The sequence below is a fragment of the Saccopteryx bilineata genome, chromosome 6 (genome assembly GCF_036850765.1).
Source record: "Saccopteryx bilineata isolate mSacBil1 chromosome 6, mSacBil1_pri_phased_curated, whole genome shotgun sequence".
NCBI lineage: Eukaryota > Metazoa > Chordata > Mammalia > Chiroptera > Emballonuridae > Saccopteryx > Saccopteryx bilineata.
In genome coordinates, this window is record NC_089495.1 from 185,685,382 (window position 1) to 185,711,682 (window position 26,301).

The 26,301-nt window shown below is 46.7% G+C and overlaps 1 protein-coding gene across 3 annotated transcripts in view; it reads left to right on the top strand.

Annotated features, from left to right (window-relative positions):
* The first annotated feature begins 868 nt into the window (after window positions 1–868).
* The window catches only part of APCDD1L (APC down-regulated 1 like), a 47,571-nt gene continuing 22,138 nt past the window's right edge, over window positions 869–26,301 (top strand). For 2 of the 3 annotated variants that reach the window (XM_066235287.1, XM_066235288.1), the window contains exon 1: window positions 869–1,483. In XM_066235287.1, the coding sequence (XP_066091384.1) occupies window positions 1,261–1,483 (223 nt within the window). In that variant the 5' untranslated portion in view covers window positions 869–1,260. Of the gene's footprint in view, window positions 1,484–3,975; window positions 4,013–26,301 lie in introns of all 3 variants that reach the window. The other variant, XM_066235289.1, reaches the window with a different exon arrangement.

The following is a 26,301-nucleotide window of genomic DNA, read 5'->3' on the forward strand; positions in this document are numbered from 1 at the left end:
GGTCAAAAATTAGAGCGCTGCCTCCCAAACCCCAGAGGTGAGCAGCTCACAATCACAAACAGATGGATCTCTAGACCCTTCAGAGGACAGGCTGACACCTTGGATGTGCACCCGGGGCACAGACCTGTCCCCAAGTCTACACACCCTCAACAAGGGGACAATCTCCCTCTTGCTCTGTTTCTCTCTCTCTTCTTTCCTCTTTCCTGTTCCCTCTCTCTCCTCTTCTCTCTCCAGTCTCTATCCTTTACTTTCCCTCTGTCTCTTTCTCTTCCCCCCTTTTTAAAAATTCTCTTCCCTTTTTTCTTTCTTTCCATCTATTATTATTATTATTATTCCTCCTCCTCCTCCTCCTTTTTCTTCTCTCTCTCTCTCTCTCTCTCTCTCTCAGTTAACAGCCACACAATGAAAATAAACACCAACATCTACACACCTCTACCCCACCCCCGCCATCGCAGCTTCCCTTCAGTTATCCACGTGGTGCATGCAGGTAAGAACAATCTGGTTACATTTTTCTAATCCAAGTGATTCTTTCTCATCTTCATAAATCCAATAACTCGTGGAGTTTCTCCTTCAAACCTTTCTTCAAGCCTTGCCTGCCTCTTGAGGGAGGTACCTGGGAAGCCCAGGTCCCGGGGTGGGGGACAGGAGGTAACTGGTTTGGGGGGCATGCTGTCTCTCCTCCTCCTCCACCCAGTTGCCTCTGAGCTGTCGCCCTAAGCTGACTCACTGAGATGGGAATTGAGGGGTGGCAGGAGGAGGAGTTGGGGCAGGAGGGTGGGGGGAACCGGCCCTGGGCGGCACCACACTGTTTGCCTGGATGCTCTTTGGAGCCTGGAGGAGCTAATTACAGAGAGTGCTGCTGGCTGCTGGGTGCCCCAGGTTGGCCACTTTCACTGCACTCCTAGCCTGGCTCCAAGTTGAGCGGCTTTTCCAAGAGTATCTGTGTAGGAAGTTCAGGGGTCTGGAGACCCAGCAGGGCACAGAAGAACTTTTTCCCCCTTGTCCTTCCAGGGACCAGTCTGGCTAGGGGTGCACTTTGGCCGGAGGAGCGCACCGCTCTGGTTTGGCCAGGACAAGAATTGAAGGAGGCCTCCTTGCTCACTGCAAACACTTTGCGGGAGGCAAGGGGCAGGGGACAGAAGGGGGTCGGCTAGGGGTCTGAATGGCAGGAGGAGCTGCGCCAGAGGGCTGGGCGCGTTGCGCTAGTGTGCGCACAACGCCGCCGGGGGCTGTCTCCACCTCTTCTGGCAAGTTGGACCTATGAGTGCGCAGCTCGACTTACAACTATCGACAGCCGGGAGGGTGAGTGCTGAGGGGGGCGCAGGGCCCTTGCAACTTCTTCGCAGGACCCCAGCCGGGCCGCCAGCGTCCGCTGCCGCCCGAGAGCCTCGAGCCCGCGCCTCTCTCCACGCACAGTGGGGGCGCCCCGACGGGATGCTTGAAGCCATGCTCCCCTACATTTGCGTCCTGTTGCTTTTGGGAGGTAGGTGTCATCTTTCCCGCGCCTCCTCCCCCGCTCGCTGCCTGAGGTCGGAAGGGAGGGAGCTCGCCGTCTGACTTCCCTAAGGGTCTTTGGGGACTGCTGCATGCGTCTGTGCACCGGGTCGGTGATGATGCGTCCTATACGCCCTACCCCAGCCTCACCTGGCTGGCACCTGCCGCAATTCTAGGCTCCTCTTGGGCCCCGCACAAGGCAGTGGTGTCATCACTCCAACGGAGCGGTGTCATAACGCCAAGTGCGCACCCATGGGGCTTGACCTCTAGGCACTAGAAGCAGCCCCTGGTGTGGGGGTACAGGGGGGCCAGGAGGCCAAGAAAATCAGGAGACCCCCATGGCAAGGTGCAAACCCCAGGTTGTTCATACCGGGGGCTACGGGGTTTGGTCTTGCCCCCGGAAGCCTGGACCTGTGGATGCTCAGGGCTCTGTCCTGAAGCAGAGCTGGAGGAGAAGCTAGGGGAGGAAGCAGGGACCCTGGATCCAGGCTGGTGCCCACAAGCCTGCCCGGAGGGTGGGGGGAAGGATTGGCCAAGGGGCCCCAGGGCCCACTGGTGGAGGAGAACGTGCCTGCTCTAGGACTAACTGTTCTCCCGCTGGCTCTTCTTAGGGGCTGGGGAATGGACAGAACTCAACAAATGCCAACTGACCGTGGTGTTTGTGCCACCATTGGCAAAAAATGACAATAACAATCATGGTCATGGAAGTGTGCCCAGCCCCAGGGTCACCCCAAGCACCTTCACATCATGAAGGGTTAGGAATTGTGGTCCTGGAGTCAGAACACCTACCTGGCTCATCAGCCCAGATCAGCTTCCAACAACCTGTGTGGTTTTGATCAGGCATGTCCATCAGCTCTTAGCCCCAATGTTCTCATCTGGTAAATGGGCTCACAACATCCTCACCTCTGCCTAGGCTTATTGTGAGGACTATGAGAAGGCTGTGGGGAAGCACTTAGCATACTGCCTGGCACTGAGGAAGCGTTCAGCCAAAGGGGCTGTCCAGTTAAGGCCCAGATCCTACGGATCCTACGGGGCGCTCTCTACTCCATTATAATCAAGGAGCAAAGTCAGGTCTGCTTGCAGGAGCCCCTCAGGCAGTCCTTTTCCCAATCCCCAATTTCTAAGCACAATATTTGGAGGAGAGATGAAAGGGGTCTGAAGGAAGCTCAAGGGAGGGGTGGGTGAGATGTTTGAAGAGTCACAGATACATCCATTCAAAGGTGCATTTATCACAGGGCTTGAGGTGAGAGGTCACATGACCACCCATTGCAGAGACGTCCTCCAGCACCGTTTGTTGCTTAGGGAGGGCAATGAAAGTTGCAGCGGAAGAAGTGGTTGAGTGGGGGGATGGCTGTGAGCAGAGATAGGATGGGGAAAGGGAGGAGCCGCCCTCTCAGGGCTCTCCTCCACCCCTCCCCGTCTGTTCCCTCCCACGGGAATGGGACAGTCCAGAGCAGTAGGACAGATTACCCCAGAAACCTGCAGTCTTGGTCACAGGGCAGGGCTGTTGTCCTTGGCAGGCCCCAAGCTTCTCATCATGCCAATAAAATCACTGGAAGTCCAGCATTGTGGCTTGCTCTCAGGGAGTCCTGCTGCTTTGCTCCTTGGCGACCTTTTGCCATGGCAAGTCAGACAGATTCCACGGGAGACAGGCCAGGAGTGCCTGATGGGCTGGAGGCAAGTGTCTGATGGGCTGGAGGCAAGAGGAGGAGGCGACCTGCTGGCCCTGCCTTCAGACACAGACACTAGGAAGGGCGGCGACCCGACTTGAGCTGCCTGCACGTTGCCTGCCCTAAGCTGGACACTGTTTTCCACTGAACACCTTTTTCAAAAGTCCTTTTCACTACTGGCAACAAGATCCTTTTGCTCTAGTGAAAGGAAACAGAACCCAGTTAGTTCTCGGATACTTACATAATTTAGGTACCTGAGTGAGCTGAGGCATGCCTGGACTTCATGTCTCTGGATTCCAGAAACTTTGTGGAGAAGGGCACACCAACGGCCCCACCGAGTGAATTCATTCTAAGTACACACACACACACCCACACACACCAAGGTTTCTGACCTCAGCACTGTTGGCTCTTGTGGTTCAGCTCATTCTCTGCTGTGGGGCTGTGCCACGCATTGTATGACGTGTAGCAGCATCCCTGACCTCTACCTCCTCCATGCCGAAGTCAACACCTCCCCCCCCCCCCATTATGACAGCCACAAGGGTCTCCAGAAACCATCAAATGTCCCCAGGGTGGGGGGGGGGGAGATGGCAAAATTGCCCCTGGTTGAAAACCATGGGTATGGCTACATCAAACTGAACTGGTAGCTTTTCCGATGAATCTGTCAAAATCACTGGGTTGGATGGATTTTGTTATTCTTGCTCTGAGCAATCAGGAAATCAAAGGAACTGCGGGGCCCCAAGAAAAACAACACGGCTAGGTAGTTTCTAATTTGGACGTTGATTTCTCCCATTTTTCCCTTCTTGTCTCTGAGAACGTCTGTTGGTGGATGTCGGGAGAGACGCCGTTGGGTAAGTGTGGTTAGGTGCCCACGGCAGCAAACCTTCCTCACAACCCTGGCCTGCCAGCTGTGTCCTGGGCCAGCACTCGGGCCCCCAGCTTCGCTTCACTCCACAGCAATTTCTGGCTTTTAAAAATGTCCTTACTCAACAATTTATGTTTGAGGGGGGAAACAAGAAACCACAACTCTTTTCTCTCTCTCTTTCTCCCTCTCTCTCTCTCTCTCTCTCTGGTCTAATTTCAGTCTCTAACCATATACTTTGCAATGGCAAGTTATCATTTAGAGACAGATTAACTAAAACAAAATCACAGGCTAGTCCATAATAAATTAGTTGTCCATGTGGGCCTCCTCTTTGAATCTGGGAATAAAAGCTGGGAAGAAAATGAACTTAAGTGCACTCGTCCGAAAATCAGATGTGCAGGGAGATCAGCAAGTGTATTAATTATTTAAAACAAAGAAAATCGTCAGCAGAAACTTTCTCCGGCTGCTTCTTCGCGAGGCGGGTCCTCGCGGCCAGCTGTTCCTCTTATCGTCCTGACCGAGGCTGCAATCTCCAGATTCAAAATAACCAGCTCAAGGCAAAGAGAGCAGCTTCCTTGATTTCAAAACCATCTGGACGGCGAGCCAGTCAGAAGCTACTCATGAAGAAATATCTGTGGACGTATTGGAAGTTAACTACGTTAATGCAAGCTTTTAAACCAGAATGAGCCCCTGATAAAACTTCCAGGATACAGTGCTTCACCAGCAGAGTCAGTCTGGGAAATGAAGGTCGATAGCCTACTGAAAAGGAAGGGAAGCCACAGACCTCAGTTTGAACTTGAGGGCCACCAAGCTGAGTTAGGGGGCCTTTGGGGGAAGAAACTGAATTCTGAAATCTGCACAGGGGTGGTCACAAGTTGTGGACAGGAGGTTGGTGTTGTTCCTTAAGCCAAAATGGTTTTCAGGAGCCTTCTGTGAAAGAAAGCCAGCTTCCTGTCTCCTGTGGCTAGTCAGTTTCCGAAAGACCCTGATATAGGAAACTGTCTGAGACCTGGGAAGTGAGGTGCGTAGCCAGACGGGGAGGGAAGTATGTCCCTAAGAATGTCAGACCTCCCAGCTGGAAAGGTGGCCAGCCGTCCAGTGGGCGCTGAGACGGCTGGGAGGCAGCACGTCACTTCTACCTGTGCACCCGGACGTCAGCTAGGCAGCTCTGTGTGCTACAAACAGCTGGAGCGCACACCCCAGGAACTGGACAGATCTGGCTTCCCCTCGCTGTCACCTTCCCATCCTGTAGGTTATCTGTCACCAGGACAGGTTCGGCCTGTGTCCCCACCAGTTGAGTTGGGAATGGTGACATTTCTGGGCGGGGCAGGGGTGTGTGCTTGAAGGGTTAAACGAGATGCTGTGTGGTCAGGACTCAACACCGAGAACCTAGTGGACCCTTAGTGCTGTTACCACAAAGAACCAGGCGCTGCGCTGAGCTTCCTGGACCCGGACAGGGAAGGGGCAGCCCCACTCTCAGCCAGCCACCAATGCAGCTGAGTTTGGGCAAGTCACTGTGTGTACCTCCTTTTGCTGGGCACTGTGTTTCCTTCCCACCCTGAGGTTCTGCATGTCCCTGAGACCACCGTGACTGTTGTAATGATACTGAAAACGGCAAGAAATTAATCAATGTCCTCATGTAGTGAGCTAGGCTACTTCCTGGACACTGTCTCCTGTCATCCTCCCTTGGCCCCAGCCATAGGGCCTGTCCCCATCACCTTCCTTATCTGTGAAATGGGAGTGATCACAGCACTCAGGCTGGGGCCGGGTGAGGTTGGTAAAAAGCACAGCGTCTAGTAGGTGCATACCCAACTGAATTACAACCCCCAGAATGAAAATTGGGTGCTGTGCTATGATCCCTCTTACTGGTGTAAGGCCCTAGGGATAGAGGAGCAGGTGAGGCCACTCCCTGGCCTGAGGGAAGTTGGAGTAAAGTTGGACAATTAAAACTTAAATGAGCCTGACCAGGCAGTGGCTCAATGGATAGACTGTCTGACTGGGATGCGGAGGACCCAGGTTCGAAATCCCAAGGTCACTGGCTTGAGTGTGGGCTCATCTGGCTTGCGCGCAGGGTCACAGACATGACCCCATGGTTGCTGCCTTGAGCCCAAGTTTACTGGCTTAAGCAGGAGGTCACTCGCTGTGCTGTAGCCCCCCCCCCCATCAAGGCACGAATAAGAAAGCAGTCAATGGACAACTAAGGTGCCGCAATGAAGAATTGGTGCTTCTCACCTCTCTCCCTTCCTGTCCGTCTGTCCCTATCTGTCCCTCTCCCTGTCTCTGTCTCTGTCACACACACACACACACACACACACACACACACAGAAAGGAAGAAACCTTAAATGAGCAATCGATTACAAGTGACTGCTCTACCGAGGAGGTCCAGGTGCATCTAGTCTGGGCTGGGCGGATAAGGAAGACCTCCCTGAAAAGGTGACATGTAACCTGAAACTTGACAAAAGAGGAAGGGAGGAGGAGGAGGCATCCTGGGAGAGGAACTTGCATGGGTAAAGGCCAGTTGTGTTCATGACCAGAGAGCCAGTGTGGTTGGTGAGAGAGAGTGAAGGGGTAAGGAGTGGATGAGGTCAGAGGTCGGCAGGGCTCAATCATGGAGGGCCATGGGGACCCCAGGGAGGAGTTAGATTCATGTCAAGGGCAATGGGGGATCCAGCAGGTGAGGGATGGGATGCCTCTAAAAGCACTGAATTCCCATCACTGGAGGGTTCCCAAGAGCAAACTGGATCATGTGGTGGTTCGCCCTAGCTATGGAGTTGCCTGGATTTGCTGCAAGCCCTGAAAGTCTCTGATTCTCAGGAGCCCACCAGCTTCTAGTGCCATAACACGAGCTTTCAACTGTCATTATAGTCCCTCTGAGTCCCCACTCCAACATTCAGTGCCAGTAATAATGCTAGTAATGGTGATAGGCTATAGTCATGGGTACTCACAATGTCCCACAGACTCAGCCCAGCACCTGTTCAGCAGGTGGAGCCCAGGTGCCACTAAGATCCTCACCTTACTATCCCTCTGGGATGAGGAGAGGGCAGGACCCACGCCCCTCCCCCACCACCTCCTCTCATCACTTCTAAGAGGATGTTAACCACTTTAAGGGGCATTTTGGGGATTTAAGATGCTGCTGTCCAGATCTAGAATGTAAGAAAGTCCACCACTTGAAGCCACTCAGGATTTTTGGCACTCCGTCCCAGCTAGACCCTCTGTCCAGCTCGCTGTGTCCCCATCCTGTCCTCTACTCTCCCTTTCTGCTCTTCCTGCTCTCCCAACCCGTCAGTGCCCCTCAGCCCCAAACACGACCCTCATCCCCACCAACCTCACAGACCAGGTGTCTTCCTCCTCAGAGAAGATGACGATCACCAGCTGCCACCACCACGACACAGTCACACAGAAGAGTGTCTGCTGTCCATCAAGTCATACTCCTTTCCACCACAGCGGACACACACACACACACACACACACTGTTCCTTCTGCTTAGAACACCGTTCCCTGCACCCAGGTTCCCCTTCATCAGCAGATATGGGTGTTGATTGCAAAGAGTGCAATCGCTGTGGCAAAATGTGTGTTCAAGTCTCTCACTAGCTTTCCTTCCCTGGGGTGCAAGTCAACACCCCCACGTGGCGGGGGCCTGTGCGAGTGCCTCCTTCCTGCTTCCTCGCCACTCCTCGTCAGTGTCGCTCTTCACAAATCCTGTCAGTGGTGATGCTCAGCTGTTTAGACTTGCCTTCCCTTCATTATGAGCAAAAAGAAATGTCTATTTAAGAACCCCTTGTATCGATTTTCCTATTAGTCATATCCTTTGCTCATTTTTATATTGGACTTTTTTTTTTTAAAGAATCTCTTATTGATTCGCTAATGCTCTTTAATATCATATGTAGATAGAAGAGTAGTCGTCTCCTCTCTGTGGTGCATTGTTCCTAGCTGGCTGTTGGTTCACCCGAGCTTCCTGGGGTTTTCTGTTCCTCGTCTAGTTCACATTCACTCCGTTGAACCATGTGCACTGGCAATAAGCTAAAGGTGCATTTTTCCCAGAGGGGTAACAGATGGCCAGGCCATTTTACCATAAAGGACCGCGTGTGGGGTGTGAGTCAGAGATGGACTTCCCTTGAGGACAGACACAGTGCTTGGTGCATTCTGCACGGGACCTCGTTTGACTCTTGTGACATCTGTACATGATGGGCACTGTGTTATAGAAGCAAGACCATGCACTCGGGACGACCCAGCTGACAAGCCCAAGGACTGAGCTTTGCGAGCCGCCAAGCTTCATGCCTCAACTGTCCACTTCCAGTGAAAGTTCAGGTCAAAGTTCAGGCAAGGACCTCCCCGTCCCACTGCCTGTTTGAAAGAACCAGGGTTTGGAGCAGAGTCTAGGCAACAGGAGACACACACAGACTGAGGCATGTGTTACATAACATGACTTAGTGCAGAAGATCACAGTGCACAGACCACAGGCATGCTAACAAGAACAGTCTTTTAAATCCCCAATTCAATGTGAATCTGAGAGGGGTTAAGAAGGAAGGATCTTAATTGTCCATCTGCAAAGACAGCTGTGTGGGCTGGGCTCCAGGATTCAACTTCCCATATTTGAATTCCAGCTGCTCCATGGACTTGTTCAAGACTTAATCCCTCTGTGCCTCAGTTTCCTCCTTTGTCAAATAACGTCAACACTCTGGGGTTGCTGTGAGGAATAGGTGAGACTGTTCAGGTGAAATGTTCAGCTCAGTGCCAGCCACAGAGCAGGTGCTTGGTAGATGTCACTCACATCAGGTGACAGGACACCCTCCTGTGGGTTCGAACCTTGGTAGCATGCTATCCTGCTTCTCAGGGATGGCTGCAAAGCATTCTCGGACATCGGAAGTATGGCGGAAGGAAGGGCCAGAAATGGTGGCTGGATGGGGTCAGAGGAGGATGGGAGTGCAAAGTAAGAGAAGGGGGTCAGAAACCCAAGTTTCTGTTTCCAACGACATGAAGGGGCTTGGGTTGCTTCGACCTGGTAATGGACCCAAAAGGCCTCCTCTTGTGGGTGGAATGGTGCCAGGTGTCGTGTCCTAGGACTACTGTACAAAGTGCCACAAACTGGGTGTCTCAAATTTACTGTCTCACCATCCTGAAAATATGAACCCCGGGAGTTAGCCGGACCATACTCCCTCTGAAACCTGTAGGAGAGAAACTTCCTTGCCCCTTGTACCTTCTCCTAGAAGTCCTTGGTATTCCTATCTTTATTAGTTTTTTTTCTCAATTACAGTCAACATTCAATATTATATTGCCTTAAATGCACCACTCCAGTCCCGCCCCCTCTGTCGTCATGTGGCTGTCTTCTTTCTGTGCGTTTCTCCTCTTCTTGTAAGGGTGCTAATCATCCTGGACTAAAGACCCACCCTACTCTAGTGTGACCTCATCTTAACTATGTGCATTTGTATGGACCCTATTTCTAAAAAAGGTCACAATCTGAGTTAGGACTTGAACATATTTTTTTCGGGGGGAGGGGCACAACTCAGCCCATAAAGCCTAGTGTTATAACTGAGGAGTCCACTCCAGTGTGTGGTCGGTGGGTACCAGGTGTTTCTGGGAAGTGGAGACTCAAGAACCTATGTATCAGCCTACAGTGGAGAGGTTATGGGACAGCGACAAGCCATAGCCAGGAACCCAGGGAGGGAAGGGAGGCCAGGAGACCAAAACCTAAATACCAACATCAAACAATGATGTAAACAAAATTTGACGGAATTATGCACCTGCAAAAAAATTGTATATCAAAAAAATATTGAGCCTGACCAGGCGGTGGCGCAGTGGATAGATCGTCGGACTGGGATGCAGAGGACCCAGGTTCGAGACCCTGAGGTCGCTAGCTGGAGTGCGGGCTCATTTCGCTTGAGCAAAAATCCCACCAGCTTGAACCCAAGGTCGCTCGCTCCAGTAGGGGGTTACTCAGTCTGCTGAAGGCCCATGGTCAAGGCACATATGAGAAAGCAATCAATGAACAACTAAGGTGTTGCAACGCACAGTGAAAAACTAATGATTGATGCTTCTCATCTCTCTCCGTTCCTGTCTGTCTGTCACTGTCTATTCCTCTGACTCACTCTCTGTCTCTGTAAAAAAATAAAAAAATAAATTATTATATAAAAAAAATATTGAATGATATGGGAAGATAATTTTGGCTTAAGGTTAGAACAGCAGCACAGTGTATGTACATTTAATTTAAATTGTTTCCGTTGGGTGGCTGGCATCCTTATTTTAAAAAGTCTAGAGGGAAAACATTATGAATGAGTTGCTATCTCTGGGCGGTAGGATTATGGGTGACGTCTCTCTTTGTCTCTGTAAGCGTCTTCTGTATTTCCTACAGGGTCAGTTCCATCTAGGGCTGAGGGTTCCAAGGAGGGGGCTGGGGGCCTGCTGTCATCCAGATTATAATCTCCCAGACTTGCAGTCCCCGAGATTTGCTAGAACCTTTGCGAGCAGGAGAGGCTGGTTAGAGAACTGATGGAGGATGAGGCTTGTGCTCTCTGACCTGGCTGTGTGTTTAGGTCCTGGTGCCAGAAATGGGATCACCCAAAATGGCACCAGGGGTAGGAGAGACGATCTTAGGCAAACTTTGCTCCTGGTCCTGACTTGGGGAACAGCTGGGTCCCAACCATTCAGACATTTATTTACACAGGACAATGGGGGGGAGGTTGCCAAAGGTGCCCTGTCTCCAGTCCAGTGGATGGGGTTTCAGAGCAGGGGAAGGGAGTCCTGATAGGGAGACCGAGGCCAGACCACAGCTATGGATGGATGGGTATCAGCCGTAGCTCATGCCCACTGAGTACCTGCTCTTGTGAAGCACTGTAGAAGCATTAGTTATTCTATCACAGCTGCCTGGTGACTCGAGTACTGCTCTTTATCACCGTCTGGAATTTGAGGAAAGGGAGGCCCCTGGGCTAGGATGCTTCTGAAGGGTCAAAGGCCTGACAAGACCACAGCCCCATGGGAGCTTGGTTGCTCAGGAGCCATCCAGAGCACGTGAAATACTGGACCCAGAAAGCTCAGAACTGTGCTTCCTAGGGCCCCGAGGTACGAACGGTCCCTCCGCATGGTCAACCCAAAGGCCAGAAGATGTACTGGCCACCACGGAGAGTAACAGGGAAGGTGGGTCCTCCACTGATGCCAGGAGCTCCATTATGCTCCGTGTCGGTCCCATCAGCCGTGAACCTGAGGATCTCTGTTCCTGACCCCCTTCTCAAATCCTCTTCTGCTCTTCTGCGTGAAGCCTATCTGCAGTGGGCAAGTGCTCAGTTTGCCTGCCAATGTTCCCACCACCCTTCTGCCAGCAGCAAAATTTCCCTGATGGACTCTAATCCTGGAGGACTGTCAATCAAGGCTCCTCCCCTCCACCTGGGCCATCGTCTCAGGCAGAGTGCATAGGATGCTTGCTCCAGGACCTGGGACCTGATGTGCAATGACCAGAAGCTACAATGCATCACACCCACAGGGGAGTCCTGGAGAAACTGCAGCGTACTTCCCACCGACTGGATCCCCAGAGCACCCTTCCCACCGACTGGATCCCCAGGGCCCCCGTAGTTCAATGAGCACTGGTGCCCTCCCAAGGAATCCTGCATTGCCTTAGCGGAGTCAGACATGGCTTCTGTTCACAACCAAAGCACCTGACCCACAGGCCTCCAGGGTAAACCATGCTCTCTGAGCAGTTAGCTAACTGGTGTACACGTTTCACTGCCTCTTCACTGTGAGCTAACCTCAGAGCTCAGTGTGCCTTATAAAATCTAAGCTGCCCTCCTCGGTATTAAATTATACAGAAAAGGAGATGAAAAGCAATAGCTCACACCCAACCCCACTCTCTCCCCCAAGATATGCGTAAAATCAGAGAGCGAGACTCGAAAGTATTTAACTTGGAATTACCAGTGACCACAGTAGAACAAAATTACTTGTTCTTTGAAATACACAATTAGAGTTGTTTTAACATGTGTTTTGGGTGGTTGGGTGTAGTTTCTAGAGAGTTTGAAACTGAAGCCTACTCTTTGGCCCATGAGTTTTAACCAGATTCTGTCGGGCTACAATTTCCTTCACAACAACCCACAGTTACTGAAATGAAAACCAACTCATCGGGGAGTGAGAATACCTGGGCTTTTATAACGATTGATGTTGGGACCTGGTTTTTCTTCTACGGTCTTATAATACTTTTGCATTCCCATCTGCCTTCTGTAGAGGGTGAATTAAAAGTACCTGCTGAAATCTCAGAGAAGGTAATAGAGCCTCGTGATTGAGTGACCAGCTACATTTTCCTAGTAAGCTCCACCCACGTTTTCAGGGACTATAGATGCCTGCACGTGTGCATTTCTGCCATTGATGGTGGTTAGGGTCCACCTGACCACCTGAGAAACTGGAGTTCCAGGTTATAGGTGAACAGCTAAGTCCCCTCCCATTCAGGGCATTCATTATTGCTGCTGACAGGGCGGGGGAGTAGGGAGGGGAAGAAGAGAGGTTGGGACCCTGAGCCTCCAGAATTCTATAAGGGCTTTGAGGAAGACAGAGAATCACTGGGCAATTTGCATATTCCTTGTCAGAGAGCTGCCAGAGCTTTGGAAGCCAGAGCTGCTGGAGTTCATTGTTAAGAGGGTGAAACATAGTCCCTGTTTACATAGATAATTTGTTCAGAAAGTTATTTTCTTTCTTTATCCTGCTTAAGCACAAAGACAAACCTCTTTCTCTCTCTACTCCGAATTCTGACTTAGGAGAGCTTCAGTGAATGAGCAGGGACTCAGACAGAATGTTTTTTAGATAACTTCCTATAACTTCAACTCACTGGCGGACATATTTCTTCATTCCAGTATCAGTTTTTAAACAAGCATTCAGTCAGCGCCTACTATGTGCCAGGCACCATTCTACACCCTGGGGACACAACAGTGAGCCTGGCAGGGCTCTTATGGGGCCGGGGTAACCTAAACAACAAATTAGAAAACAAATAAATAAATGAGTAAATGACTGATGAGGTATAGCACTATGAATGAAGACAAGAAGGGGAGTGGTGTGACCGTGACCGGGAGGCGGGGCTGCCCGATGAGGTGTCCCCGAAGACCTCCCCAAGGAGGTGGCAGGGAAGTGCGGTCCTGGAATTGAGAAGGAGCCAGCCACATGAAGATCTGGGATGAGAGGGACTTGATAGGGCTCGGCAGGTGCAAAGGTGTCCCAGTGGCGCGTTTAAGAAACTGAAGACCATCAGCATGGCTGGTCCAGGAGAGTGAGATGGAGAGAGCCAGGGGGGCGGGCGGGCCACCCCAGCCCATTTCCAGGATCAGCCTCATGGGAACCGGGAGTGAAGATTGGAATGTGTCTTTTGGGGGGGACACAATTCAGCCCACAACAAGGAGAAAGAGATGACTCCCAGATGTCTGCTATTGTGGGGGGTGATGAAACCTGGTAGGGGTGAAGGTTGTGGTGGGTGAGCCACATGTGCTGCTGGGTGAGCCGTTCACTCTACAGGAGTGGGATGCTGTCTGTGCTTCCCCCTGGGGGTGGCGGGCTGTGCCTACCCAGAGGGTCACCTTTTTCTAACTCGCTCATTAACTCTCTAGTTTGTGGCTAGCTTAGCCCATCGGAAGGGACTGGATCGGAGGCAGGGAAAGTCAAGAATTCTGCTTGGCTGGGTTGTTCTTAAGATACCCGAGAGCTGAGCTGTCCTAAGCTATGTTATTCCTCACAGAAGGCGCTGTCTACGGAAGGCAGCCATGGCTGCCTGTCACAGAACTCAGGTGGCTGTAGTGCCACAGAATCCCAATGTGGGGGGTGGACACTCCAAGAGGGTGGGCCACCCCCAACTTGTGTCCTAATTAGTAGAACAGGTACAAGCAAAGCAGAATTATAGGGCTCTGAAGCCAGGGTGGTGACCGGCCACCCAGATGGGCATGTGAAAGAGATGAGACTCCCAAGAAAGGGGGTCTCAGTGCCTACAGGCGAGAACATGGCAAGTGGCTGGAGGTGACATCCACCAGGAGGTGACAGCATGGGGGCCACCTCTAAAGGGTCTTTGTCCTGAAGGAGGAGGAGGCATTTCTACAAACAGCACCAACTGAGGACCTGCCATCAGGGACACCGACGTCAGTGGAGACCCAGGGTATCAGGGACAGGAGCGATGGCTTCGGCTGCGGGCCAGGTCCAAACAGAACTCGGGTGGCCGTTGTAATGACAGTCTACTAAGATCCCTCCTCCAGCTGGTCCAAACAGAACTCGGGTGGCCGTTGTAAAGACAGTCTACTAAGATCCCTCCTCCAGCTGGTCCAAACAGAACTCGGGTGGCCGTTGTAAAGACAGTCTACTAAGATCCCTCCTCCAGCTGGTCCAAACAGAACTCGGGTGGCCGTTGTAAAGACAGTCTACTAAGATCCCTCCTCCAGCTGGTCCAAACAGAACTCGGGTGGCCGTTGTAAAGACAGTCTACTAAGATCCCTCCTCCAGCTGGTCCAAACAGAACTCGGGTGGCCGTTGTAAAGACAGTCTACTAAGATCCCTCCTCCAGCTGGTCCAAACAGAACTCGGGTGGCCGTTGTAAAGACAGTCTACTAAGATCCCTCCTCCAGCTGGTCCAAACAGAACTCGGGTGGCCGTTGTAAAGACAGTCTACTAAGATCCCTCCTCCAGCTGGTCCAAACAGAACTCGGGTGGCCGTTGTAAAGACAGTCTACTAAGATCCCTCCTCCAGCTGGTCCAAACAGAACTCGGGTGGCCGTTGTAAAGACAGTCTACTAAGATCCCTCCTCCAGCTGATCCAAACAGAACTCGGGTGGCTGTTGTAAAGACAGTCTACTAAGATCCCAACAGAACTCGGGTGGCCATTGTAAAGACAGTCTACTAAGATCCCTCCTCCAGCTGGTCCAAACAGAACTCGGGTGGCCGTTGTAATGACAGTCTACTAAGATCCCTCCTCCAGCTGGTCCAAACAGAACTCGGGTGGCCATTGTAAAGACAGTCTACTAAGATCCCTCCTCCAGCTGGTCCAAACAGAACTCGGGTGGCCGTTGTAATGACAGTCTACTAAGATCCCTCCTCCAGCTGGTCCAAACAGAACTCGGGTGGCCGTTGTAAAGACAGTCTACTAAGATCCCTCCTCCAGCTGGTCCAAACAGAACTCGGGTGGCTGTTGTAAAGACAGTCTACTAAGATCCCTCCTCCAGCTGGTCCAAACAGAACTCGGGTGGCCGTTGTAAAGACAGTTACTAAGATCCCTCCTCCAGCTGGTCCAAACAGAACTCGGGTGGCCATTGTAAAGACAGTCTACTAAGATCCCTCCTCCAGCTGGTCCAAACAGAACTCGGGTGGCCGTTGTAAAGACAGTCTACTAAGATCCCTCCTCCAGCTGGTCCAAACAGAACTCGGGTGGCCGTTGTAAAGACAGTCTACTAAGATCCCTCCTCCAGCTGGTCCAAACAGAACTCGGGTGGCCGTTGTAATGACAGTCTACTAAGATTCCTCCTTCAGCTCTGCTGGACCCTCAAGCCCCTCTTCCTGGTCAATGGTGTCCTTATCAGCGTCCCCCAGACCCCTCTAAGTGACATGTGGCCTTTCTTCACACAAGGGGCAATTCAGGAAAACTAAGGATATAAACAGAATCATTATTTCCCCCTTCAAGAAATTATATCCTTGTTAATCAGGAAATGCAATACTTGAAATTGCACGTAAGCATCCTTTAATAGGTTCCCAATTACAGAAGGGGTTCATTTTGGAGCTGAAATTCCAGCAACTCCACAACCAGCTTACGCCGGTCTCTGATTATAATGCTGCCCCTCTGAACAAATTTCATTATTGAGCAAGACACTTCTGAAGCTCGTTCCCATTGTCTCTGCTTGGCTGACCTTGGATGCTATTGAATTGGAAAATGTGGTTTGTATTGTAAGGCCTCTTAATAATGTATTTTTTTTTTGAAACAAGGGACTTTTCCATTGCAAATGAGACAAAGAACACCATATTTAGCACAAAGAACGCCTCAGTCCATTTTGAAACATAATTTTCATTAGGCAGGTTTTTCATCGTAATAGGGATTTAAATTTTATTTTAAAAACAGTCCCGTCCCTCCGCCCAACACATATTTATGTACATTCTTTCATAGAAGAAAATGTCTGGGAAGCTACACATACTACTAATAAGATGCTGCTGAAAAGAGAGGAGGATGCCGGGGCCACCAAGGGGGCTTCTGCTCCCCAGCGTTACGTTCTCTGGTAATAAGGAGGGTATATTAGTTGAGGCTGGAGAGGGTCCTGCCTCCCACAGTGCTGTGAGCTTGGGTATTAGGGGTTGAACTGACCCTCCCCCCCCCCCCCCCCCCCCCCCCGTATTCATAGGCTTAAGTCCTAAACACTAGTACCTTGGAATGTGAACTTATTTGCAGATAGAGCCCTTAACTTAGGTGATCGGGTTTAAATGAGGTCATTAGGCCTGACCTGTGGTGGCTCAGTGGATAAAGCATTGATCTGGAATTGCTGAGGTCACCAGTTCGAAACCAGTCAAGTCAAGTCAAGGCACATGTGAGAAGTGACTATCAGATGATGCTTCCTACTCCCTCCTTCCCCCCTTTCTCTATTCTCTTTAAAATCAGTTTTAAAAAAAAATGAGGTCATTTATGTGGATTAGGTGTCCTTATAAAAAGGGGAAATGTGGATGCAGGCTCGTGCAGAGGAAGATATTGTGAAGATAGGGAGAAGAAGACAGCCACGCACCAGCCAAGGAGAGAGGCCTCAGAAGGAACCAGCCCTGCCGACCCCTGTTACGGGCGTGCGTATCAGGTGCAGATGTCGAAATGGATTTCTACCTGTGAGTCGCCAAAAATGTTTGTAAGCCACTGGTCTCATGTAAACTTTTATAAAGTTGATTTACAAAGTTTGTTTTACAAAGTGATTATCCCAGTTCTCAACCTCACCCACGGGGTCCCAAGAACCTTCCCCTACACTTGCATTTTTAGAGTCCATAAGTTTTGCTAATCTAGTGATTGCAAAATAACGTTACCTCATTGGGTCTTCATTTGCATGGCCCTGATTACTAATGGATTTGAATAGCTCTCTGTAGAGTTATTTATCATTCTGCTAACTCTAGTGAAATACTGGCTTGCATCTTGTGCCCAATTTTCTATTGTTTTGTTGGTCTTTTCCATAACATTTGTAAGACTTCTTTACACACTCTATGTATTACTCCTTTCCTGGTTATGTGGGCTGTGGATATCTTCTCCTGGTTTGTGGCTTTCCTTTTAATTTTCATTTACTTTACGGCATCTTTCGAGTAACAGAAGTTCCTAATGTTAATGTCGTATTAACATCTTTTGCCTTTGGTTTAGAAATATTTTTTTTGTTACCTTGATATCATAAAGATATTCTTCTACATTTTGTTCTAAAAGCTTTAGCGTTTTTCCATTTACGTTGAAATCTTATTGACTGGAAATTGATTTTGGGGTATGGTGTGAGGAAGGGGTCCAATTTCTTTTAATTCTCCATGTAGACAACCAACCATATGGCCCTGGCGATTGAACAGCCCTCTCTTCCCCGCTGACCAGCAGCCCTGACACACATCAAGCTTATAAATTTCATGAGTCAGTATCTGAGCTCTTACTCTCTTCTCTTGGTCAATTTATTTATCCCCTCAAGGAATATACAATGTTATAATTACTCTAGTTCTCAATAAATAGGGATCTCTGATAGATACAGCATGCCCCCCTATCTAATTTTTCTTCAATTTCTGACACCTTTACTCTCTCATAAATATTTTACACTCATCTTGTCAAGAACCTAAAAAAAATAATAACCTTTTGGGATTTGGACTGGACTTCATTGTCTGTGGATCAGTTCTGTAGGGAACAGACATCTCTTGATATTTCCTATCCATGAATATATATCTTCATTCATGTATTCTTCAATATATTTTTATAATTTTTCTAAATGTGTCTTGCTTATTTTTATTAGATTTATTTCTGGATACTTTATACTTTTTAATACTATTGAAAATAGTATCTCCCCAACCCCAACACACACCATTTGTCACTGTTAACAGAATGTAATTAATTTTTTTCCAGTGATTTTTTTTATTCAGACATCTTGCTAAACCCTCTTACTGTTTTTTAATAATTTTTCTGTAGCTTTTGAGTTTTGTAGATAGATAATTGTATCATCTACAAATAGTGATAATGTTCTTTCTTTTTGAATCCTTATACTTTTTCTTTTTCTTATCTTATTGCTAAGACCTTCAGCAAATGTTAACAGTAACTGACTTCCACTCTAACGGCAGCATCCTTTTTTATTCCCGACCTCAAATGCTCAGTATTTCACCACGAAGAATTATCATTCAATGTAGGAATTTGGGTAATGCCCTTAATCATCATAAGGATATTCCAAATTATTTCTCTTTTGATAAGATTTCTTTAAAATGGTAAGTGGGCGCGTGATTTTAGCTAATGATTTCCCTATAGCTATGAGCAGGTGATACATCTTTTCTCTTTCAATCTGTGAATGTGGTGAACAACATTTATAGATTTTTCTGATGTAAGACATCTTTGCACTTTTGGGACAGACCCAACATGGACCCACCACATCATCTCTTTAGAATGCTACTGTATCCCATTTGCTAATAATATTTTATTTAGGACTTTTGCGACCAAGTCCATAAATGAGACTCTCCTGTAACTTTCCTTTCTCATACTCTCTCAAAAGGCTTCAGGTCTATCTCCCGTGAGGATCCTGTCAAAACCCAGAGGTGGGCAGAAACCTAAGCACAGTGCTTACGTGGACGTCAGGTTTTGTAGGCAATGAAAATGTGACGTGTTCTAACATCCGTCAGTCGGGAGACAGCCTCCTCCACTCTTTCTCTTTCCAGTGCTGTCTTCTTTCAACACTTTGCTTCTAGCTGTTAAGTGTTGGAGTGACCAAGACATTTGAGGGTCCCAGCTCAAGGAGAAGATGGGCTGGGAATTACTTGACTTCATGGGTATGTTCGTGTGTTTTGCAGCCACCTGCATGAGCAGTTAAGTTATGACCACCCGAGCAGGTGTGGCGCTGGCTTCCCATGACATTCTGGCCTATCGCTGAGTCCCAAGTACCTCCCCCCATCATAGCATGATGGTGCACTTAAATTGGTCTTCTGGCACCAGTCACCAGAACCATGTGGGTGGAGGTCAGATGGCACGGGAGGCCCAGAGCCAGAGCTGACCGATGAGAAGCTGTTTCATATCTCACAGCTCATACATGAGAGAAACTTGATGGAGGTTTCCCAACATTTGATAGCACCCCTCAAAATGTAGGACATCATTAATAGTAAGTTGGGGAGCTGAAAAATAAAAATTTTTCTCACTGTCAGTAACCAAAACTATTTTTGGTCATCAAAAGGCAAAAGAAAGACTGAGTGGACTTTTCTACTCTTGCCATAAGAAGGCTTTGCCTTAGGAAGGCAACAGGCACTATACAACCCAACAAACACAGGAAGAAACCGTCATAAGATTCAACCAGTTAACTAATAAAATAGCATGCTGGTTTTTTTGTGTTTTGTTATGTTTGTGGTCTTTGTCAACTTTATAGAATTTGTAATATCTTGTGAATTTCCCCCCTTCTAAACCAATATTTACTCGTTCGCCAATTTAGAATTTTTGTATGGGTTTTCACACTTTCTCTTAAGAGGGTCTCTCTAACAATAAAATCCGGGCCTCACAACACCTGGATCTGGCCTCGGTGGAAAGGCTCACAGAGGAGGTAGGAGTGCCCTTTCCTTGCTACTCTTTAGAAGAGTCGGTGTAAAATTGAAATGACCTGTTTCTTTAGAGTTTAGAACTCATCTGTAAAAACAACTGGCCTGGGATTTTTGTTTGGGTGAGATTTTAAATTATATATATATATATACATATATATATACTGTATCATAATCTTTTTTAAAAGATGTATCTGCTGGATCTGTAGTTATGTCCTCTTTTTATTCCCAATGTTATTAATTCCTCTCTCCTCTTCTACCCAGTCCTCCTCCCTTCCTTCTTCCCTCCCTCCTCCCCTCCCTCCCTTCCTTCCTTCCTTTCTTCTTCCTTCCTTCCCTTCCCTTCCCTTCCCTTCCCTTCCCTTCCCTTCCCTTCCCTTCCCTTCCCTTCCTTTCCTTCCTTCCCTTCCTTCCCTCCTTCCTTCTCTCCCCTCCCTCCCTCCCTCCCTTCTTTCTTCCTTCCTTCCTTTAGTTGACCAGTCTTACCAGAGGTTTATCAGATTTGTTAGGAATTTCAGAGAACCAGCCTGGCTTTGGTTGATTCTGTTGTAGCTTTTCCATCTTATTAATATCTGCTCTTTTCCCATTATTATCTCTTTCTGTTTGCTTTATTTGGGTTTCCTCTATTTTTCTTGTTCTAACTTTTTCAGTTGAATAAGTGTCTTTAATTTTCAGACTTTTTTCTTTTAAACATAAGCTTATAAACCTGTAATCTTCCCTCAAAGCCTTATATTCTCCACATCCCACGGGTTTTGATGTATACTATTTTCACTTTTTGCTTAGCTCTAAATTCTACATATTGTTAATTATTATTATCATGATTTCTTCATGATGCCTGAGTGTTTTAGAAGATTTTAAAATTTTCAAGCACAGACAATTTTTAAAATGTTTTTTATTTCTGACTTTTAATCTAGTTGCATTGTGATCAGAAATGTGACCTCTATGATATCAATTCTTTGACTTTGTAGAGGTTTATTCCATGGCCTAGGCCTAGAGTCAGTTTTTGTAAATGTTGCATGTATGCTTGGAAAGAATGTGCAGTCCCTAATTGTTGGGTACAGTAATGTAATACACACACACACACACACACACACACGTACACGTGCACATGCGTGTGTGTACACATTCGTATAAAATGAATTCGATTTCTTCATTGTTTTTTTAAGTCTTCTGCATCAGTACTGATCTTTTGTCTGCTTCACCTATTAATAATTGAAAGAATCATGCTAAAATCTCTCTTTATGATGATGAATTGATCAATATCTCCTGTATCTATAGCAACTTTTGCTTTGCACTTTTTGATGCTATTTGATGATCATATCTTCCCGGCAGACTGGCCCTTGCATGGAGTGACCTCTGTCCTAATAGCGTATCTTATTTTTCTCTGAGACCAGTTTCCTTTTACTTAGTGTTTGGCAACTACGTGTTTTTCAGTCTTTTACTTTCAACCTCCCTGTGTCCTTATGCTTTCAGGAAGTAAATAACGTGTATCAGGAGTTTTAAAAACCCAATTCGATACTGTTCAGTACAGGCTAGGAAACCAGGATTTTTAAAATTATCCTTTGAGTTTCTAAAAATTGTGCTGTTAATGCTTGTTCCTCCTTTCCTGTTTTTTTCTTCTTCTTTCTTTTTATATTTAAGGGATTAGTTGGGTTGTGTTTATCCTATTACTATTTTTTCCTTTTGGTTAAGAAGTTATACAATACTTCTATTATTTTAGTGGTTACCTCTGAAATTATAACATCTTTTTTTAAATATATTTTTAAAATTTTTTATTTAGAAAATTAAATTTAACAGGGTGACTGATCAATAAAAGTACATAGGTTTCAGGTTAATATTTCTATAGCATTTGAACTGTTGATTATGTTGTATACCCATCACCCAAAGACAAATCATTTTCCATCGCCTTATATTTGTCCTTTTACTCCCCTCCCCTCCTCCATACCCACCTCCCCCTGGGAACCACTTTATCTATGTCCATGAGTCTCAGTTTTATATCTCACCTATGTGTGAAATCATACAGTGCTTAGCCTTTTCTGATTTACTTATTTCACTCAGTATAATGTTCTCAAGGTCCATCCATGTTGTCGTAAGTGGCAATATGACTTCAAATTATACTACAGAGTCACGATAATCAAAACAGCATGGTATTGGCAGCAAAACAAACATACAGACCAATGGAATCCAGAGCCCAGACATACAGAATCGAGAGCCCAGAAAAAAAAACCACATTAATATGGCCAAATCATCTTTGACAAAGGAGCCAATAACACAATGGAGATAAGATAGCCTCTTCAATAAATAATGCTGGGAAAACTGGAAAGTCATATGCAAAAGAATGAAACTTGACTACAATTTGTCCCCCAGCCCCAAAATTAATTCAAAATGAATCAAAGACCTAAATATAAGATCTGAAGCAATAAATTACATAGAAGAAAACATAGGTACTAAACTCATGGACCTTAACCATAGAGAACAATTGATGAATTTGACCCCAAAGGTGAGGGAAGTAAAGGCAAAAATAAATGAATGGGATGATATCAAACTAAAAAGCCTCTGCACAGCAAAAGAAACAGACAAGAAAACAAATAGGCAGCCAACTAAATGGGAGGTGATATTTGCAAACAACAGCTCTGATATAGGGTTAATATATTCAAAATATATAAAGGACTCACAAAGCGCAGTAACAAACGAGCAAACAACTATAACATCTTAATATCTTCACCCTTTTCCTAATAATGCAAAAAATTTAGAACACTAACCTAATCATTCCTCTCTTGAATTACATGCTGCTGTTTCCAGTGTTTTAATTATGCCTTTTTTTGACCCCACAAAATTTAGAAATTATCAGTTTATTATTACATTTAAAGCTTTACAACATTTCGAATTTGTTGCTCATTATAGCTTCTCTAAATCAGACCTTCCTTCTTCATAAAGTCCTTTGTGTAATGGCAATTTAGTGGCATGGCAAACACTCTCAGCGTTGTTTATCTGAAAATGTCTTTGTTTCATTCTTGTTCTTGAAAGCTTATTTGGCTGGGTACACAAATCTAGGTTGATGGCTCTTTTCTTCTTCTTTGTCTTTGCTCTTCTTTAGGTTTAAGTGGTGATTTGTTTTTATTAATCCTGCTTGGTACTTGCTGTCCTTCCTAGCAGTGGTCCCCAACCCCCGGGTCACAGACCGGTAGCAGTCCGTGGGCCATTTGGTATCGTTCCACAGAGAAAGAATAAATAACTTACATTATTTCCATTCTATTTATATTTAAGTCTGAACGATGTTTTATTTTTTTAAAAATGACCAGATTCCCTCTGTTACATCCGTCTAAGACTCACTCTTGATGCTTGTCTCGGTCACGTGATACATTTATCTGTCCCACCCTAAATGCCGGTCTGTGAAAATATTTTCTGACATTAAACTGGTCCGTGGCCCAAAAAAGGTTGGGGACCACTGCTTCCTGGTACCAGTGGTTTGGTGTCTTTAATCACTTCTGGAAAATTATCAGATCTTTTTTCTTCATCTATTGCTTAACCTCTACCCTTTATCTTCTTGCCTTCTGAGGGACATTAGTTAGGCTTTTTCATTATAGCTCCTACGTCTCCTAACCCCTTTATCTTGGTTTTCAGTCCCCTCTCTTTTCTAAATTCTGGGTGATTTCTTTACATCTATTTTCCAGTTCACTAATTCCCTTTTCAACTGTATCTAATCTGCCCTGTGATCCAACAACCAAGTTTTTATGCCAGTAATTATATTTTTTATATCTTTTTAAAAATATTTATTATTTTTTTTAAGATTTTATTTATTCATTTTTGAGAGAAGAGAGAGAGAGAAGGGGGGAGGAGCAGGAAGCATCAACTCCCATATGTGCCTTGACCAGGCAAGCCCAGGGTTTTGAACCGGCAATCTCAATGTTCCAGGTTGACACTTTAGCCACTGTGCCACCACAGGTCAGGGCATATTTTTATTTCTTGAAGTTCTATTTGATTCTTCTTCATATCTGCTTGGTTGTTTTTATAGGTTTATTATATTTGTTGCTTATTTTTAAAATTCCATATTTTATTTCATTTAACACTTCATACATACTTTTCTTTAAAATAATTCCAATAGCTGATGTTACTGGAATGTAAATATTTTCTTTCTACTAACTCTCGCTCCATAGTGGGTTCTTTACTTGCATATTTGGTGGTCTTTAATTGAGAACTCCTGTTGTTTTACCTTAATCCATGGAAAATCTTAGAGCCTAAAATGATTGTGCTTTCCTCAAGAGAGCACATTTCTTCTCCCAGGAATCAGGGGGTACCAGCAACCTGGGGCCACCCTAACTATTTGTTCGCCACCAGCCTCTGACCACAGGCAATGGTGACACTGGCATTTACCCTCAGGAGGGTCCCCACAGGTCTTGCTTCAGCTCACTTTGGGGCCAGAGAACTCAGATGTTTCCCTGCTTTCTGAAAAATTATACCTTGCATCAAATCTATTTGTGTGCAGTCCCTCAAAATATTCAGAGAGCCACTTTGCAGAAGCAGGATGCTGACTCACATTTTTCAAAGACCACGGTGGCTGCTCTGTGGAGAATGGAATGCAGGGGGCAGATTGGACTCTGGGGAACCAGTGAGGGGCCACAGTCAGTCTTTCAGGTGAGAAATGATGGTGGCTGGAGCCAGAGTGGTGGCAGTGACAATACACAGAAGAGGATGAATCAGTAGAGAATCAGTTTATTAACTTGTTTATTTATAGGCACAAAAATGTGTGAGTAGCCACAAACTTTCATTTATTTGTAATTTCTCATCCGCCGTTCATGTTAGATTTGCAAAAAGTGAAAAGTTTGGTAATAGCCAGGGTGGCCAAAGGTGTTAGGACAGCAATATTCTCGTATGCCACTGGTGGCAGGTAAATGGAAACAGCATTTTTGGAGGAGAATTTGGTCAAGTCTATCAACATATTAAATGCAAACACAATTTATTAGGCATAGCTCCAAAGGACACACAGAAAATTTACACCAAAATATATTTACATTTAAAGGATGTTGTTGTATGTAATAACAGAAAAAGAAAATTGACCATAGTCTAAGGGACCATCTGCAGAGCATGGGCTAACTAATCAAGTATCCTCTGGATCATGGAATACTATTTTGTCTTTTCCACAAGAAAATAAGTCTAAGATGAAAAGATAGCTCCGATAATTTAAATGTAAAAAGCAAAATGCAGAACGATGTGTATGGAAAGATTGCACTCGTAAAAAAATGTTAATAGCCAAATAGAAAAACATATACATTTATATGCAGAGATCGGCGTCAAACTATTTTCTGGGAGGATGCACAGGAAACTGTTAAAATAATTCACTTTGGTGAGAGAGCCTGGGCCTCAGGGTAGAAAGGTACTTTCACTTTTCATTTTATACCTTTTTTAATACATTCTGAGAATTCCACCGCAAGCCATGCATTGCTTTTGTTTGAAGAGTTCAGCCTGTTTTTATTGAACTCGTCTTGAAGAGGGCACCTGCCTCCCTGGCTATTCCACCCGCTTTGAGCCGCTTCATTGTGTCCTTTGGTCCCTCCCTCGAAGGCCGTAAATGTGCTTTAGTCCCTCTGGTCTCAAAAAGCCAAACTTCCTCAAAGACTTCCAAAACCTATTATTAAGTTAAAAACAGACATTTCAAATAATATGCATAGGATGGCCTCATGCGTGTAAAGAAAATAATTGGATAAATGCACGTATGGTTGTATGAGAAGAAAACAAGTCCAAGGGGGTTTATTCATTCATTCATTCATTCATTCAACAACAGTGTACTGTGTGTCTGCCCTGGGCCAGTGATGTTGTGTTGTAGATGGACATTCAAAGGGGACCAGAGTCTCTGTGCCTGGTCCCACTTGGCTTCCCAGACTCTAGACTCGGAAGGGTAACATGTACCAACAGGTTCAGGGCCATTCAGTTGGTGGTGGTGATGGGGAGGCAACTATGGGTAAGCTTTTCGGTCACCTTCATGTTTTTCTGTATTTTCTGATTCATTTTTTTGCCTTGCATATGGCCTAAAAGAACTTACAGAAAGATAATAAGGCATAAAACCCAATCCCTCTATTCCTGTGGTCTTGTCTCCCTTCTCCAAACCCCTACATGTTTCCATGCAATATTTGGACAGGCTGAATCTAAAAAAATTTTGTTGCGTATCTAGAAATCAAATTCAAGCGGGCACCCTGGATTTTCTGTGCAGCCCTGCTGAAAAACACGCTCCCAGCACGCGGCTCCCCCGAGGGCCCCTCCTCGGCCTCCGCGGGCCTTTCCCTGAAGGCTTATTTCCTTGGGGTTCTGCCTCTGGCTGACTTCCACCTTCTGGCTGTCCGTGCCTTGTGTGTGCACGTGGACAGCAGTGTGGCCCCAGGCCAGTCCCTCATGGCTGGCTCCTCCTGGATGCCCTGTTGGCTCCTCAAATAGCTCACCCCCCAAATGAAACTCCTCCCTGTTCTCTGTCTCTGGAGCAGCACCCCCCCCACGCCCCAGCGCCTGTGAGAGGGACACACACCATACCCCCTCCTCCCTGCTTCACTCCACATCCCCTGGGCAGCCCTCAAA